At 41.7% G+C, this 18221-nt stretch overlaps 1 protein-coding gene across 2 annotated transcripts; it reads left to right on the top strand.

Moving 5' to 3' along the window:
- The first annotated feature begins 3026 nt into the window (after window positions 1-3026).
- Window positions 3027-17826, top strand: snx21 (sorting nexin family member 21). 2 transcript variants are annotated; one of them, XM_069179332.1, is made up of 6 exons: window positions 3027-3095; window positions 5771-5891; window positions 6629-6692; window positions 8950-9203; window positions 11162-11307; window positions 12501-17826. In XM_069179332.1, the coding sequence occupies exons 4-6, from the start codon at window positions 8951-8953 to the stop codon at window positions 13263-13265; spliced, it is 1164 nt and encodes a 387-aa protein (XP_069035433.1). In that variant the 5' UTR covers window positions 3027-3095; window positions 5771-5891; window positions 6629-6692; window position 8950; the 3' UTR covers window positions 13266-17826. The 2 variants fall into 2 exon arrangements, with proteins under 2 accessions (XP_069035433.1, XP_069035432.1); XM_069179331.1 differs by lacking the exons at window positions 3027-3095; window positions 5771-5891; window positions 6629-6692 and adding an exon at window positions 6848-6995.
- The last annotated feature ends 395 nt before the right edge of the window (window positions 17827-18221 follow it).

The raw sequence follows: 18221 nt of genomic DNA, 5'->3' as shown, positions 1-18221 counted from the left end.
TGATCTTACCCTCAGGAAAGATCTTCTGTATAAAGACTAAGAGAGCATTTACTTCCTTTATACCTAAAAAGCATTCAATCGCTGAACAATGAAAAGATTGTTTGCACATAGAGATCTTATTATTGATGTTGTTTTTTTACTCTTTACATGCTAATTGTCTGTTATTTAATCCTATGGTACTGGAAGAGTTCTGACTGAGCAGTGTTGTTCAATGGTGTTTTGTATCACGGTATTGTACTGTTGTTGTATTGTATTATTGTCATATATATTAGATGTTTATGAGCTCTTGATGTGTAAGACAAATTCCCTTAGAGTCAATAAAGGCTAATTTAGTTCCTTAGACCCTCTGTTTAGCTCTTCAATTTCATTATGCATTTTCCAGCTGGAATAACCAAGCAGTAACTCTGCAGTAACTGGACATGCTGCTACAAGTTCTCAGGACATTACAGCCAAACAATCCATCAATGACCATCAATGACCACAACATGGGAGACCATGAAGCACAATACCTTGCCAAGATAAAAGGACAGGTTCCTGTGCAAAAACAACACGCATCTTCATGCTACTCAAGTAAGAATAGTTTTCTTGTAAGATGAGAACATGACTATTATACAGCTGATCTGGGATGAGATGAGGAGACATGAGGCATCTAGGTTTAAGAGCAGTGAACAGGCACCTTCTGTTGTTGACTAATTTTAATCAGCATACTGAATTAACTAACTTATGTCATGTCTGGATGATAAAATGACAATACACCTGCCACATAGAAGTGTCATATCCTGATAACTCTGTGAATCTGTTGCAGTTACAAGTGATAAGTTTTTCTTTGGATTCTTAATATAGTTTGATATGAAGAAAACATGAAAAAATGTTAACTAAAGTCCCAAGTTAATTTAGTTTGATACTTGCTTTACACTCTTTTTTTTTCAGTAAAACCCCTTAAGGTTCTTCTATGTAAACAATTTCTTCTGGTCTCTTCTCTTCCAAATAGAAAATAAAGTCCTATTCACGAACTTATCACTTATTGAAAAATCTAAAAACAATTTTGCCTTGATAACAAGGAATATTTCAATTGTGGCATTACGCAGGGATGTGTTCAGGGTGGACGTGGAGCCCTGGATTAAGATCGGCACGTTGCCTTCCTTACCACAGCTGTTTTGGCTAATTAATGACAAGCCGCAGCTATGGGGGGCTCTTCAAGACACACTGAACAGCTCCCGGAGGGACGAGGGGACCCCCACAAGGGGAGGACCATTCCACCGACAGTCCCGGAGGGGACTGTAAACAAGCATAAGGCCAATGTTGGGGCAGGCTGATACTTACCTTCAAACAAGCAAATATACACTACTGGAAGTTAGAATTTAAAATCTATCTGTGAAAATACTTCATTTTAAGAAAATAGCTCATTTCTACACTGCTTCTTGTAGGTTCATCTTTCAATTTATGAAACTATCCTTTATAAAGCTTAGGATTTTCAGCCTGTTGAGTCATACTCTGGTTGATAAGACAAAGCTTTGTTGCCTGATGTGTAATGAAAAGAATGATTATATTTGTTGGTAGTGATGAGGGCAGCACAGAGTGAAGTCTGTAGCTTGGAGGTAAAGGCCAAAACAAAAACAAAAAGGCATTTGTTTTGGGTGAAAGCATGTGGTGTCTCAGTGTATGACAATGGCCCAGGTAATCCTCTGACATCTGTTTATTAAAAGCTACCTGCCCAAACGAGATCATTCCTTTTGAATTCGGGCCAGTAATTCAACAGTTTCCTCATGCTCTACCTAATCGGCAGGCACAGTTTCACACCTGTGACTCATAAATTGCCATCCTCCTCAGAGTACTCTTCTTTAACGAACCTGTGAAGTCACTTCTTGTGTTTCGCCATGATCAGTGTACGTGTTAAAATACACACATGGTTTTCTTAATTAACTCAGTAAACAAAGGACCCAGACACATAATACTGAAGCTTGGGTGACTCCTTGTAGTTGCTGCTGCCATTTGATCTTTTTTTAATGCCAAACCTGAATCTGACATTTGCAATTGACATTGATAATTGATTGATGGGAAATTTGGCCAGGACGCCAGGGTTACACCTACTCTTTTCGAGAAACGCCCTGAGATTTTTAATGACCACAGAGAGTCAGGACCTCTGTTTTATATCTCATCCGAAGGACATCGCCTATTTTACAGTATAGTGTCCCCGTCACTATACTGGGGCATTGGGACCCAAATGGACTGCGGGGTGGCCCCCTGCTGGCCCCACTAACACCTCTTCCAGCAGCAACCTTAGTTTTTCTCAGGAGGTCTCTCATCCAGGTACTGACCAGGCTCACACATGCTGAGCTTCAGTGGTTTGCCAGTTGTGAGTTGCAGGGTGATATGCCTACTGGCTAAAGGCAACATGACAGTGTGTCAAAGTACACATCACCACGGATCACATGTGTTTTTGCTTCTTTCATTGCAAGTAGTGTCCAGTCTCATCAGGTAGATGACCCTTCAAAGGAAAACTCTTCTGAACTGCATCACACACAAACAGCTATTAAGGACTTGGGTCATAATTTGAAGCTGTGGTAAAGAAAGACAGCTGTGTTCAAAATCCATATGCAAAGTATGCTGCTTCAGTAGTAGTCATATCTAATCCATATATTTAAATCAATTCAGGGCACCATTGTAATCATGATCTGTGCTCTGCCTCAGTCAAAATACTGAGAAATGACTTGGAACAACTGAGACTCCAATCCAGTTCTGAAAATTATATTTATGAAAAGATTTAGAAAGAATATTTAGTTCTGTTCCAAAACCTCCTGGGTGTCTACACCAAGCTCTTAAGGGGAACTGCAGTGACAGTTTCTCAGACCGATTATTTAATCTCATTAATAAAATAAATTCATTGATGTAAAGAAAAAAAAATACACTTTGTTGACTTTTTTGTATGTTGTCGCAAACCCCTGGTTTTGCCATGAATTGTGACGTGATGTGGCCCTAACTGCTCACTAGTCACTGTAGTGACTAATGTAATGTGATGTACGACCGAATAAGTACAGGCGGTGCAGCAGACATTTCACCGCAGAACGTTTCCAACGTGCATACAGAGTTAACAAGTAAGTTCCATTTATCAGCCAAACCATCTCAAAATCCCAAATCTTTCAAATATTTCTATTGGATTAAAAGAGATGTATTCGCAAGCCGCTTCACTTTACCTGAAGTTTTGTTGTCTCGTTCTGAATCGCAGAAAATGACGGCAATATGGTGCTGTGCATACCTGGAAATCTATTTCGTGATGTAAACTGGAGGTTTTACAATTACTGTGTAATGCACTCATCAATGCTGAATTTTTCTAACCCCGAAATATAAAACAATAGCGTTGCGGTTCCCCTTGAACAGAGAGACACTAATTTAGGATGCAATTAGAATAAAAAGAAGAGCACCACTGCTGTAAATGTACGTAACATAACATTTTTACAGACAAGATGTAATTAATTTACAATAGGGCGCCTCTAGATACCAAATGAGAAAAGAACACGACGGATAAAAATGGAAAATTGAGATAGTGAAAATAGTCATCTGACTAATTCCTACATTGATAACGGAGGTCTCCAGCCATTGTCCCGGAGTACCCAAGTTCAGTTCATGTAACCCTGAAACCGTTTTAAGAAAACAAGATCTTGTACGCTGTATGGCATCTTCTCCTTTTTCCGTAAGGCAACAGTGGCTTCTAGCGGCCATCTTGCTGTTACTACAGACGGCCCGGCGTGCTTTAATTTCTCGCTATTCTGACAGACCGTGATATTACACAGTGTGCTGTACGCAGTACCGTGGGCTTAATATAATTGTAACATTTATCCTGGGGCTTGACATTACAATAGGCAATATAATCATAAGGTAATGGTAAAAACTAGGAGCTGATACGTAGGGACTGGATAAAGCAGATATGTGAACTAACAAGCTCAGTGAAGTGTTCCTTATCCTCATATCGTTTACAAAATAAACCCGTTATTTAGACAATACGAACGCAGAGTCGCATCTTATAGCGGGTGAGCTTTCGAAGTTTGCCAAAGTAACTATGGTGTTTATAAACTTTAAAAAAAAAGAATTATCCTACAACGCCAATATTGAAGCACATTACAAGTAACATGGGAAAAAGCCGACGGGGGATACTTCAAAAAACTAAAATCACCAAATATATCTCACCCACCTAATCTAAAACAAAAATATCACTTGTGTGTTTACGGTACTGTTCACAGCAATAACCCCTGCCACACACAGGGTGAGGGGGAGCAAATTGGTTCAGTTGTTTCGGTCATTTTTGCTGCATTTTTCTGACGTGCTACATGGTTTTATTGTTTGGAACTAAGCAAAGTCCACAGCAAAGAAACGTGAACACAGCCGAAATCGTCACAATCTCCTGTTGAGCAAAGATAAGCATTGATTGGTATCTTGCGGTCTTTCTAACTCTCTCTAACTTCAAAGATGTTCATTCAATCGGTTTCGACCATAAAAAACATTCCTACAAGCTTTGAACTTTTTAGTCACAACTGTCTGTATATAGATCATAGCGTAGCAGCTCCTTTCTTATCACGTACAATTGTTGGAAAAAATCCTATCGGATAGCTTTCGTCTAATCCAACAGTCCTACCCTATCAGTCTGCCAGCGACATACTGTACAGTATTGCCTTCGTCTGAAGCTGTAGTCCTGACAAAATCAGATATTCTTCCCAGCTTTATACCAGATAGTCTTCCCAGCTTTATACCAGGGAAAGCAGATACACTTTTCTCCGGCTGAAAGGTTAGAGGGGCAGAAAAGCGAACATCTGGGTATTACCCCAGTATCCTGACCAAAGTACCCCCTGGCCTTTAAAAATCATGACCACTAACAATCTCCATCTCTGAACTGGCTTCATCACTCTGTTCTCCTCCCCACTGAGAGCTGGTGTGTGGGGAGCGTACTGGGACACTATGGCTGCTGTCGCATCATCCAGGTGGGGGCTGCACATTGGTGGTGGTGGAGGGGAGTCCCCATTACCTGTGAAGCACTTTGAGTGGAGAGTCCAGAAAATAACTATATAAGTGAAAGGAATTGTTATTATCTGTGTAACCTAAGGATCTCCTTCTCTTCCTAGTTCTTAGAATCTGCAGTCGATTCTACGCTTTTCAGTCACCTCACTCTGCAGAGTCCAGGGCAACTAATAAAGACCCTAGCCACTATTTTAACACCGTGAATTCCCAGTCTTTTTTTTACCCCGAATTCTTAATGGAATCGCGGCAATATTTTTGTTTTATCTTGGGAGGCAGTCTTTAGAGTCGGTGGCGCGCTCTTGCGGCAACAGTCATATTTGCAAGGTTTAAGTATCTCACATTTTTTACGATAAAAAAAAATAAACACTAAAATTGAGTACATATCAAGAATATCTGATCGTAAAGCCAGCAGGAGAACTTCGGACACTAGCGATGATAAGGGAGAATTTGATTTACTGAATTACTTGTCTTATTCGAAAGCTGTTCTTCACCTTCATCTTTAAGATCACAGACCTACAGTATTTCAGCTACACTTGATAAAACATGGCAGTGTTTAAGATAAAGAACCTGTGGAAATGCGATCCCCGAATAGCTGTTAGCACTCTCGAATGCAGTGCGAGTCAGTGCTCTTGTCGCATTTCTACTGAAAAAAAAACAGGTAGTGCTTCACGTGGGGGGAAAAAGTCAGTTGTAACAACATTGAATTGACTTTCTCCTGCCTGTAGAGAACAGATGTCTAGTACTTTTGTATTTCCTCCAGTTTTCTGAAGCAGGTAGACGGCCTCTCCTGGCTCACCAAGACGACCCGGTGAGAATAATGGACGTCAGGCTGTTCAACGCTCCAAGCGGTTGGAGTATCTGGTCCCGCATCATTCCCACCCGTGAGTGTCAAGCACCACTGGCCCACTAGAAAGAGCTGTTTAGCGTGGCAAGCAAGTAGAGGACAGGCTGCCCAGTACGAGTTCTGTGGGTGACTTTGCTGGAAACAGTACCCTAGAAGTGGGATATTTCTGGAAACCAAGAAACTGGGTGAAGACAGATCTAGAGAAGCAGCTGGAACAAGTCAACAATTAGCTTTGGGAATTTAGAGCTCAGATGGACTGACTGCGAACAGACACTATTTCGACAGACACCGGCACAGTTTTACTAGGTTTTGCGCAATTATTTTTAATCCCTATTTATCAATTTGAAACGTCAGGTAAAAGCCTTTGGAATATATTAATCGATATTGTACGTAACATATACTGATTGATTTATTTTAAAAAAAAACATTTTTCTTTAATTTCCGTACGCCACGAGAATTACCAGGATAAGCGGATTGAAAATGGATGGATGGGTGAAGGAAGCTTCTATTCATTCTTAGTACATCAGCCTCTTCAACGTAGTCCAAACTAAACTCTGTTGGTTTAATTCAGTTCCCTGATATCCGCAAACCTCCAGGCGGCAGCAGACACCCATGAGTTTAACATGAAGTGTCCGAGGTCTAGACAGTAAATACCTGTCCGGCTATTTTTCACCTGTCATTATTCTTCATTTCTCTTTTGCAATAAAATGTACATCCCAAATTTCTCCGGGATGTTTTTTTTAAATACACGCCATCATTGTGGCTTTATTACAGAGGGAATGAAGCGGATTAAATACCACTGCAGGGATCACAATTAACATCCTCAGTGTCGTCGCAGGTGAGTTACAGTATTTCGTATTTTTGTGATTTTTTTCCCCCTTAGTTTCAAAGCTTCGAGTAGCTTTCAAGTGCACAGTAAAGAGTGAGATCGCATTAAGGGAGAGGTTTTTTTTAAAGGAACTACAATTATAATAATTACGGTAGTGTGGAAAACACTCCCTCCTAAATTCCAATTCCCTGGTGCCGAGTTCCAACTTCAACGGGGTCCAAAGTGGACAATGTGAATCAAAATAGCGTACAGGGAATGCACAGAGTCTATCGCCTGTTAACAATTATTCCTTGTAAGAGCAGCATCTGAGAAGTAAGTTATATTATATGTTGTATTGCACAAATATAAACCCGTTTTGTCTTTAGCGCGCTCCTGAGAAACTGGATATCGACTTTCAGCGATTTAGTGTTCACGCTAATGTGACAACTTGCCAGTTACTTTTTTTAAATGTTTCTATAGCCCCGTTATTGTTTCTAAAGGATCAAAATGGATATATAACTTAAAATATGGGTTGTGCAATGAATATATATATATACCTAGTTGGCGAAATGTGACAACGAGAGCGGTCATTTTTATTTTTGTTTTCAAAACAAGGCGATCCTACGTTATTATTTGGCATGGTTCCAAACGTAGTTTATGTTCCAGCATCGTGGCTTCAAGGAAGTTATTCTAAGCAAAAAAATGCCCATTCGTGCGCATAACGTGTGTTTCTTCCCGTCGCTGTCCTGAATCTACTTTTGCGTGTTTACGCTTCGTTTTTTAGTGATCAAGTTGTCTGGGTTGTTTAGGCCTCTAAATGTTGGGAGTTTTGCAAAAGAGCATACAAACACGTCCAAAACATTGCAATCCTCGGTGGCAGCGTCAGATACAATTTCTGTGCAACATTTATTTTGAGTCATTGAGTCGTCGTTAGGTGGGAAAGTATTATAACTGAAAGTCGAATTAATATCACGCAGGTCTAAAATCAGCACGACGAGTTTCAGATGCACAGATGTGAACACGACTTTAACATGGCAAATACTGCGTAGTAGACAAAATATGAATGTGAAAATGTTAGAACACGAATTATTACTAGTGCACATTGGAATTCTGTTAAACGCGGTATCAACACTCATTCAGAGAAGCCCGGATATGAGATAACTGTAGCATTTCAACATTACGTTGTTTTGGATGCGAGTAAAATGTATCTACAGTATAACGCAATAGGAATGGGACCAAATTACAGCACTGCTGAAACAAGTATTTATTTTCCGTCAAGCATTGCTTAGCGAGCTAAAACGTTTCCTGCAACTACAGACACCTCCTAGAGTTTATTTGTAATACTGCTTTGATAACAAGTTTGTCAAGTTACTAGAATAGTGCGATTTCAAAATACCAGTATGATCTCATGCACTCTTTGGCTTGTGTGCGGCTACATTCGGCTTCAGTTTTTTTTACATAGTCCTGGAGAGATTTGCATTGGCTGAACACGAATAATATCGGAAGTTTCGATAGCCGTGTTTGCTCAAGTTATCTTTTTTTTCTAGTTTGCAAACTTTTTGGACCCCTAAGCTGTGTTAAAGACACTTTCTTTATTCGTTCTTCTGCTTGTTTTGTTTTTATTCTCGTGTCCGGTGTATTTTAAACAAATGTATGTAATCTGTAGCGATCACAGAACACTAGGGTAATTGTGTCGCGAGTTTCACTTGGACACGTTTAAACTAATTGGGTAATTTAAGGAGCCCGGCAATGCACATTTAGGTTAGGGTTCGTGTTCTTAACGTTTGAGGCTGACGGTTTGAGATGATCAAAACTGGTTGAGATCATCATGGGCAGTTGGACTTTGAGTTGAGTTGCAGTAGTAATGGGTGAGGGTTTGATTACACTGGCTTTGATGATGTGAGGGGTGCGTACTGTTTGGATTTGGGACCCCACCAGTATGCACTTACTGTGTGTCGTGTATGGCTCAGTAAGAACATGGATTAGTCCAGGGCCTTGTTCTGCAGAACATGGTTTGTAAAGCAAGCCACCAATCAACATGCAAGAAAGTAACATTCACAAAACCTCATTTCTAATTCATAATTAGCAGCAGAAAGACCTTTGTTTCTCCTTTCCCACATGTGTACTCCAGCGTTTGTCATTCTGTATGAGCTGCATGAATTCTCAGAAATCTTCTGCGGGCTTGTTTTGAGCTATGGTTTCAAGCTCTCTGAGTTCGTTGGTGAGTGTACGATACAGTGCATGATGGGCATGTTTCGGGTGATGCTGAAGTGTGTTTGTGACCCAGGATGGCCACTAAGTTCCTGGACCGACTGCGCCGCACGCTGTTCAAGGAGGGGGTAGCACCAGCAGAGCTGGGCCCTCCAGAGGAATGCCCCGAGAGCTCGGAGCTGGACGATGACACGGACTGCGTCTCCTCGCGCCTCAGCGGGACACTCAGCTTCGAGGGGGAGAGGGGGCTTGAGTCGGAGGACCCGGGAGAGAATTCCGAACCCGACAGTGATTCCGACTTCCTGGGGGAGTGCACGGAGAATGGATCGGGTACTGCCTGCCCCTGCCCTTAAAAAAAATAATAAAAAATTGAGCTTCGAAGCTTTACCTCTCATAGGCGTGTTGTATTGGTTGGGTTTGGAAGCTGTAGTTCCGCAGGCCTTAAGCTTAGAAATTCCCAGGGATAATTCAGACCGAATAAGACAAGGAAACAATTGAATGGTTTAAAAAAAAAAGTTTTCCAAGATCTCACAAACCTCCTGACCCAGAAGTAAATATTGCTGCTGAAGTAATTGAAAATTCCTGTTTTATTACAAGAATAATACATTTCATACACAGTAGATATTCAAGAGCTGCAGTTATTTTCACCTGTTAATCGACGTGAAGCTTGGTGATGTTACGTGACCACTGGAGGAGAGATTTGAAGAGATGTGCAGCAGTGTCTACTATATGTAAATATACACGACAGAAACATCTTAACTGTAAGAAAAAGGTGTAACGACATCGCTCTGTTTAGTATATAAGAAATAATGCTAGATCCTTCACTCAACTGAAGTGTGGATTTGGGGAGATAAAGGACTGCTTTTAGAATGCAGTATGTTGTAAGAGACTTGCTTTCAATGTTAGTAGTGACAGACACAAGTCATTCAAAATCTTTACTCCCTTTGAATGTTAGCTGAGAGGCATAGTGTATACATGACTAGATAACCTAGGTACGCTCAAAAGGTAAGATTGAACAGCACAAGTGAATAGGCTTTGAACTAATCTCATAATTACTTTATATCTTGGGTTTAACCCTAAGCAGTATTTTCTAGAACAGTATAGAGAACAATTGGGTTTCACTTCTGTTTCTGAAATGTTGTGAAAGTGTGGTGTTGCCAGTTTCCAAACTAAGAGAATTTCAGAGATGAGTTGTTTGTTTCTCTTGAATTGTAATACAGCAATACTTCTCTTAAAACTGAAGGAGTGGCTCAGAGAAAGATGCATTATGGGAATCAGTGCTTGGGTTCAATGGGGATGTGATCAGAGGAACTTCTTTTCTTCTGTAGCAGCAATACGTGAGGGCTTCGTCGAGAAACCGGTAATAGCAATTCTCGCATTTCTAACACCTAATATTACGAAACTCCATCTTGCACAGAAAGCAGTTTTATTTTTAAATGACTGTATAGTTACTGAAGAAAACTGCTGCTATGTACAGTATCAGTACATTCAGTCTGTGCCTGCATAGATGAACCACCGTCTCCACTCTTCCAACTTGGCAGCAGAGGGACACTGATGGGAAGAGCCTACTGTACGTGTGCCAGGCTGTTACCCTGTTATACTGGAATATCAATAAGCTAAACAGGCAAGATCACAGCAGAGCTCTGCTCATGCAGTGGAGTAGCAGAACAGTCGCAAATGGTGCTGACTGTACTGTTCAGTAAACATATGTATCACGCTGGAGTCTTTTTTGGCTGAGAGCTTGCGTGCTGTATCTCACTATTCCCTGTCTTTAGTACCAGTAGTATGAGAATGCACATCTACAAGCTATGCTAAACGTGGTCTAGTGGCTTCTGCCTGGCCTGTGCGCATGTTAAAAATGTCCGTCCGCCCATTTTCTTATAGCTGTTGCCAGTTCAGGGTCGCAGGAGGGGCGGAGCCTGTCCAGGCTAGCAGTGGGCTCAAAGCAGGATACACCCTGGATGGGACGTCAGTCCATTGCTGTACATGTGTCTCTGGAAATAATGGCCTCTCTCTTAAAATAATGGCCAGGACAAATGGCGCTGTGGCAATTTAGCACTGAAAGAAGCGGCGCTAAGAGTGGTATTGCTGTACTGCAGTTCTGGTTAAAAACATCACCCCCTGAACTGGATAATTCCACGACATGAAGTTGTGATGGTCAACTCCCATTTCCACACTGGACTTCCTGAAACAGGTGAAAGAGTAGGTCTACAGGTTGTGACCCAGTGTCTCTGTATTGCATATTTCATAAGACTGGCACAAACGACTGACTGGTTTTTATTTCACAGATAGCAGCCCAGTGGGGCCTCAGTCGCTACTGACACAGCAGCTGCAGGAGAGCTGGCGCAGGTCACAGAGCCGGTATATCCCGGAGAAGCTGGTGTTTGAAGTGACTGATGCCAGTGTGGTGCAGGAGGGGACCTCAAAGTATGTGGTGAGTGCGAATGTAGCTGTACCTGTGACAGTGAAGTGTTGTCACATGTGACCGAGCAGCGCTGATTGTGTAGTGTGTGAAGGAGGGGGGGGGGGAGAGTATAAATTAATATGTAATTTTTTGTATAGACGTGATCTGATAAATGTGGGTTGTTTTGCATTAGAATGTATTATAACCTTTAGCATACAGTTACATCAGTATATTTTAAAACCTGTCTAGTCTATGCCTGTCTAGTCATGAATACTTCATTCTTCTTTTCAGCAGCGCTTTGTAATAGAAGCTGGGTCTACAATTAGAGCAGGTTGTGAACAGGAGTAGTTTTTCCACTAGTGTTTAAACATTTATGCAATGTATCACAAACATCTCTCATAAAAACATATTCCTTGTGTGAAGTATAGCTAAAAGGGATATAGGAACAACTAGAAAGAATCTGGTGATGGCTGGTGCTGATTGTGGTGGTGTCACAGGCCTCTCCACAAGCCTGTGCTGTTAGTGTGCTGAGAAATTGCTTTTGAAGTGCATTGGTTATTGCTGGGGAGTTTTTGCTGAGGAGACATCGGACATGCATCCGTACAAAATGTGCATTCTGAGGGTCGGCCAGAGATGCTGTGAAGCCAGGCCTTAGCTAGTTCACCCTGCAGATTACATCTGGCAGCCCACTGAAACTCAGCAGGTGTGAGCCTGGCCAGTACCTGGATGGGAGACCTCCTGGGAAAGCTGAGGCTGCTGCGGGCAGAGGTGTCAGTGGGACCAGTAGGAGGTGCTCACCCTGTGGTCGGCATGGGTCCTAATGCCCCAGTATAGGGACAGGGACACTATACTGTTAAAGAAAAGGTGCTGTCCTTTAGATGAGATGTAAAACTGACATCCTGACACGCTGTGGTTCCTGGGGTTTTTCTCAAAAAGAGTAGGGCCAAATTTCCCCCTGGTCTTTACCAGTCATGGCCTCCTAATAATCCCCATCTATAAACTGGCTTCATCTCTCTGCTCTCCACCTCACTGAGAGCTGGTGTGTGGGGAGCGTACTGGATCTGCCGTTGCATCTTCCAGGTGGGGCTGCACACTGGTGGTGGTGGAGGGGAGTCCCCATTACCTGTGAAGCGGTTTGAGTGGAGTGTCCAGAAAAGCGCTATAGAAGTGTAAGGAATTATTAGTATCCGGCCTGTTAAGCTGGTCTCCTTGTCCGTCCTCAGCTCTACACCATCCATGTGATCAGGTCGGGCACGTTCGACAAGACCCCGGCGGTCATCACCCGCCGCTACAGGGACTTCGAGCAGCTGCACCGGCGGCTGCGGCGGCGCTACGGGGGCGAAATGGAGGGCGTGTCGTTCCCGCGGAAGAAGCTGCGCAGGAACTTCGCGGCGGAGACGATTGCCAAGCGCAGCCGGGCCTTCGAGCAGTACCTGACGCACGTGCACTCCCGCGGGGAGCTACGGCAGGCCCCCGTCTTCCTCGAGTTCTTCTACCTGGGCGACCTGCTGGCCGGCCAGAGCCTGCTGCGCACCGGCCTGTACCAGGAGGCCCTGGGGTCCTTGGTGAACGCCCTGAGGCTGCAGGAGAAGCTGGGGTTCCAGCCGCAGCTGCCGCCACACAAACCCCGACAGCACGGCCACTGGCTTTTCACCCTGTCCGCCCTGGTTGCCTGCTTCCAGGAGCTGGACCAGCTGGAGGAGGCACAGGAGTACTGCGAGCGGGCGCTGAAGGACCTGGCGCCCTCTCGGGACGCTCTCCAGCAGCAGCAGTTCCACCACCTCCTCATCCCCCTCCTGCAGGCCAACGTCAGGCTCTCGTGGAAGATCTCCAAGGACAAGCGGCAGTGGGAGGCTCTGCTGCAGGAGCTGAGGAACTCGGGGGTGGACGTGAGTAACCAGCCAAGCCTCAAAGAGTACCTGGTAAAGGAGAGCCTGGAGGACTGCGAGAGAGACGCCAGGCCCAAGGTCAAAGGTGATGTGGCCTAGGTCATTTTTATCATCTGGACATATAAAGGGAGTGATGTTCTTAGGATTATTTTTGTGTATACATATTGCATATATTTATAATATATATTTACCTGAACAGATAGTTTGCACAAAGGAAACTGACCTTAGGTCATTGTTTTATGGTTAGACAGGCCTTCAGATTCATTTAAGATTAAAGGTAAGTTGGGATCTGTCTCTAACATTCCCAACTTGCTCTCTGCCCATCAGAAAAAGGGATTTTTGGCCTAAAATGAAACATAAGGGAGGAAAAATAAGGGAAAACGACTGGGGAAAGAGAACACGGACACAGTAATGCACTATTTTAAAAGATGTTGCTAATATATTCCAAATCCTGTCAGATTTCAACTTCCGCCGCTTAGTTTACTAATGACAGGTGTTTGATGCCGAGATAAAGTCCTTTGGGAAAGATCATCGTTAGAAGCTCATGTAAGCATAATACTGAAACACAGAAGAAACATTCAGGCCTAAGGATTTAATCAAATGCTTGAAACATTTATCAAACAATTCAGAAAGTTCACATTATGAAGCATGACACTTCATTTGTACATTTCAGCCCTGTGGCACAGTCTGCAATTTTCAATCCTTTACATTACAAGGTGGGTGGAGCTGAACGGAGGGAGGTCAGTGTTTGGCTGATCGCTGTAAGTCCGTTGTACCATGCTGTGAGATTCCGGAAGGCGGGATCCTGTTCTGTAGTTGTGTACATGGCACACAGGGCAGGCAGAGCTGCCCAGAGCTTGTGCATCACTGAGCGCACTGTAGCCGCTCTGAGTGCATGCAGCACAGCCCGTCTGTCTGCCACTCCACGCAGCAAGGGAGTGTCCTGGCTCTCTCTGCACTTGTGCGACTGTCCACGCATCCTTTCTGCCACATCCACAGGCATTGCTTTGCTCTGGAAGGAGAGGTCGGATCAGTGGAGCTTCAGAAGTTCACATGTAAACCTAGATCGTTGCTTCTGGAGCAGCACGTATTGAAATCATACCTTCTGTCGCCTCTGTTCTATATAACTCCTAGTCGGGGCCTCGGTATAGTCTTATTTATACGGTTTTAAATCCCTCTTGAATGACCTCCTTGCTGAAACTGTCAGCTCCAACAGCAGAATCCAGACTTCTGCAGCTTGCTGTGTTTTTCTTCTTCTTTGCATTTCCCATGTTACTTCCTTACTCCAGTCCCTCCGTTTGGCTCCATATTGTTCCAGTGTGTGTATCCGTTTCAAACCCTTGTCCTTACGTAGCAGTCCGCAGCACTGTGCTCGTACCCATTTTCAGACGTTCTCTCTGCTCTCTCACCGGGGCCCAGAGCCCTTCAGTCTCCACCCTTCTCTGCGATGGAGTGAACTACCTCCAGAAACAGGTCCTGCTCAGTTCATAATCGCCATTCAGTGTCTTCCTGTGATCACTGAGCTCTCATCTACATTTGTCAGTGTGTCCTGGACTCTCCAGCTGGTGGTTTGATCTGCTTCTTGCTCACTGCATTTCCAGCTTATTTTCGGCCTTATTGTTTGTTCACTTGTACGTACATGACTGTTACTCATCTAATGTAAATGTCTTATGTATTGTAAGTTGCCCTGGATAAAGGCATTAGCTGCATAATTATTAACATAATTTGGTGTGCTCTGAGTTCTACAATGCCTGCAAATAATCTTCAGGTGTTGGCTACATTTCTTTTTGCAACAGTCTTTCTTTGGTGTTCTGCTATTTAGAGGGTTAATACGTAGTTCTGGCAGTTTCCATGCATAGCTCTTACCAGCCTCTGGATGGGCTGCTGTTGACATAGGTTTGCCAGTTACAGTTTCTTCCTGCTGACAGCGTTGATCCCACCGATGTTCTGTAGTACTCAGGTCAGGAGGAGAAGATGGTGTGTGCCTGCCATGAACACTTGCTTCAAGTGTGTACATTTACCTGCCTGATTGTTTATCCATTTCAAATGAGAAATTTGAGAAAAGTCTCAGTGGAATTTTATTGTATCAAAGAAGGGAAATGCAGTAATTTTTGTTTAGTGCACAGATTAAGATTCCGTCTTGGCAGCTGATGGTTAAGCTATTACCAATCCAGATGACTAACAGAGCAGCATCAAGGTGCACTAGACTTAGCTCAGGTTTTTGTGCAGACTTACAACTGACATATTTCATACTGAATATGGATTCCAAAGTATGTTGACACTCTTGTTCTTGTGCACAGTACTGGATTAAGACAGATTCATTTTTATGCACTAGTGACCAATAACTTTTCAAGGGAATACTTTCTGTAAGAAAAAGTGTGATTGTATTGACCACTTAGAACGTCCTAATTTGTATTGAGTTGTGCTGTTTATATGGAGAGATTAGTATTTACAGATGTGGGCACTGTGTTCACTTTGAATAATTTACCCATTTGTACCAGTGGTTTCAGAGACCATGATTAATGCTGATTTTAGACTACTTAATGTTATTTTAGGTGAACAAGTCTTGAATGGTTTATTTTGGTTTATGGGCCCAGTTCTATGTCTAAAGTATGTTCATCAATTTTTATTAACATAGACTTTCAATATAGTCATATAAATGCAGGTTTTATGGCTATAATGAATATTATGCTCTAATTATTTCCCAAACCTATGAACTAAGAAATTAAGGGATGTATTTTTTTTTGCCTTGCAGCTGTCCTTACATTTACTGCCTCTCTATGTATTTAATTTGTTAAAGGGAACTAAAATCTCCAGATGAGAAGTGTTTTTTTTTAAGACTTAATCTAAACCTGTAAAAACATTATACACACATAAGTGACACATTACACACAGAAGCGAAGGGATTTTCTTAAACACTTATCCAAGTTTAGAGGAGATAGTTTATTGCTTTTTAAATCCACGTGTTCCTTTTATCTCCTTGGATTTGGCACATGCAACCACTATGCAGAAAACGGAAGTTAATGTACTTTGTGGGTATGCTTTTTGAATACATTTAATGTCACACCCATCTTATGCAGTCTTGATGCACATGTAAACCACATCAGGATACTCTTCGTGGTTTGAAGGTTATGGGAATGGAAATGTTACTCTTATGGGTTGGCGCTGAGTATTTTTTTTAAACATAATTTGGTCCCCCAGCCTTATGCCAGCCTCTCATCGAGACATCAATCAGAGTCATTAAAGGTGTTCCATTTTGTTACTTTAATAATTTCAGTTAGTCATCCAATTACCCTAATGTACTGTACACAGAGAACATAAACAACTCCAGGAATGTGGCCTTTATATCCTTGTGAATATCTGCTGTGTACAGGCTAGTTACGTGGATAATGTGTACTGTGTTTCTGTGCATTGCTTTTACATATTACGGTATATTACACAAATCATTTCAATGTAATTTCATTGTTACGCAAACCAAAAATACATTTCCATGATCACTGAATATTAGGAGGTATAGATTTGTAATTGTAGTGTTGAGACATTGTTTCCTAAGGCTAAAAGCATTTTATTGGTGAATTATTTTAATTTCACAGGAGTGAGTACCTGTTTTTGGGCCAAGTTTGCAAGTTATCTGTGCTTTGCAAGCTACAGTGGCTGTACTGATCCAATATCCCTTTCATCCGGAAAAAATGTCCCAATAACGTACCTTTTTTTAAGGCAGTGTTTCACAGTCCTGGTTCTTGACTTATGGTTCTTTAGAAGTTATTTCATTAGAATATAAATATTTGGCATACAGTAATGGGCTCTACCATTTCAACTGATTTTAGCTGTTATTTGTACTTGGATCTTAATTTTAATTTATTAATGACTTTTAAGTGTTGTATTTCCAAAACAAATGTACCCAATGTATTGTTCTGCTTGGTTTAAAATGGTTATTCCTGGTTTTGGAATAATTCCTAATTGGTTTTCAATTAATAATGTGCAGAAACAACCAGGAATGACGTTGTATTAAACATTTCCATAACAAGCTATCTTTCAGATGCATTGCTCTTTGTTCAATCCCGCCAGGTCCTCTTAAAAGTACCTTTGATTTGGAGATGTGAAAACTAGCATGTGACATTGGGTTCATGCTCATGCAGCCAGGTTGATAGGGAAACTCACTAACCTCTAAATGTGAGCTGTATCTTTACATTCCCACTATTGGGAGTGTACTTTCATTTAACATTGAGCCCTTAAACTTGATTTTGTTAAAATCTCTAGAAATATATCTTCTAAAAGTGCAAATCCATTGTTTGCTTCCAACTTTAAAATAATGCATCCGAAAGCAGACTACACCAATTACTAGAATTTTAATGTGGATTGTTTTCCACATTAAGAACCTGGTGCTGAGATCAGTCTATAGTCTTGTATTCTACAATTCATAGACCCAAAAATCAACAAGCTGTCAATTTAGCAAAGTAATGTGAATGGTCTATTAAAAAAAGGGAAAATGTATTATCTTTAGAACTAATAAAGTTTGAGGGCTTAAATCAAAATAGGGAAAAGTATATATATATATTCAATGCTGAAGGCACATTTTAGTTTTCTTTGTTTTTTCATGGTTTTGAAATGTGTTGTCAAAACTGATTTTTAACCAATAAAAATGTATTGCACTACATAATTAGTGATTTAGAACTGTTTTCTTGAAAATAAATAAAAGCTGAACTGCAGACCTTTTGGAGATGGAAATGACAATGCGAGCTTTTCTGGATGTTGTTCAAAAATTAATACTCAGAATAGTATTATGAAGTAAATGGGTTTACAGATTCCACTATAAAACATAACTATTGCTTGTCAACACAGATGATGAGTAAGTTCTGCTGAGGCTCACTTTTATAGCAAGGCCATTTATCTTTCCACATGACATCTTGTTCGAATCTGATATCGATATGTTACTTTCGAGTTACATCAACAAGCATTTGTAACAAGATGATAGATCTTCTGTCACTGTGTGCAGTTAACCTTTGGGAATCTTACAATTATTAAAATACTTAGCAACTGCTGTACTATTAACTT

The sequence above is a fragment of the Lepisosteus oculatus genome, chromosome 16 (assembly GCF_040954835.1).
Source record: "Lepisosteus oculatus isolate fLepOcu1 chromosome 16, fLepOcu1.hap2, whole genome shotgun sequence".
Lineage (NCBI taxonomy): Eukaryota > Metazoa > Chordata > Actinopteri > Semionotiformes > Lepisosteidae > Lepisosteus > Lepisosteus oculatus.
This window is presented reverse-complemented; position numbering and strand designations above follow the sequence as displayed.

What these genes read in the sequence shown, in the direction of transcription:
- snx21 (XM_069179332.1), top strand. Translation starts at nt 8,951, where the DNA reads ATGGCCACTAAGTTCCTGGACCGACTGCGCCGCACGCTGTTCAAGGAG. An exon ending in GTGCACGGAGAATGGATCGG is followed by an intron (nt 9,204 to 11,161) that starts GTACTGCCTGCC and finishes TTTATTTCACAG; the next exon opens with ATAGCAGCCCAGTGGGGCCT. An exon ending in AGGGGACCTCAAAGTATGTG is followed by an intron (nt 11,308 to 12,500) that starts GTGAGTGCGAAT and finishes GTCCGTCCTCAG; the next exon opens with CTCTACACCATCCATGTGAT.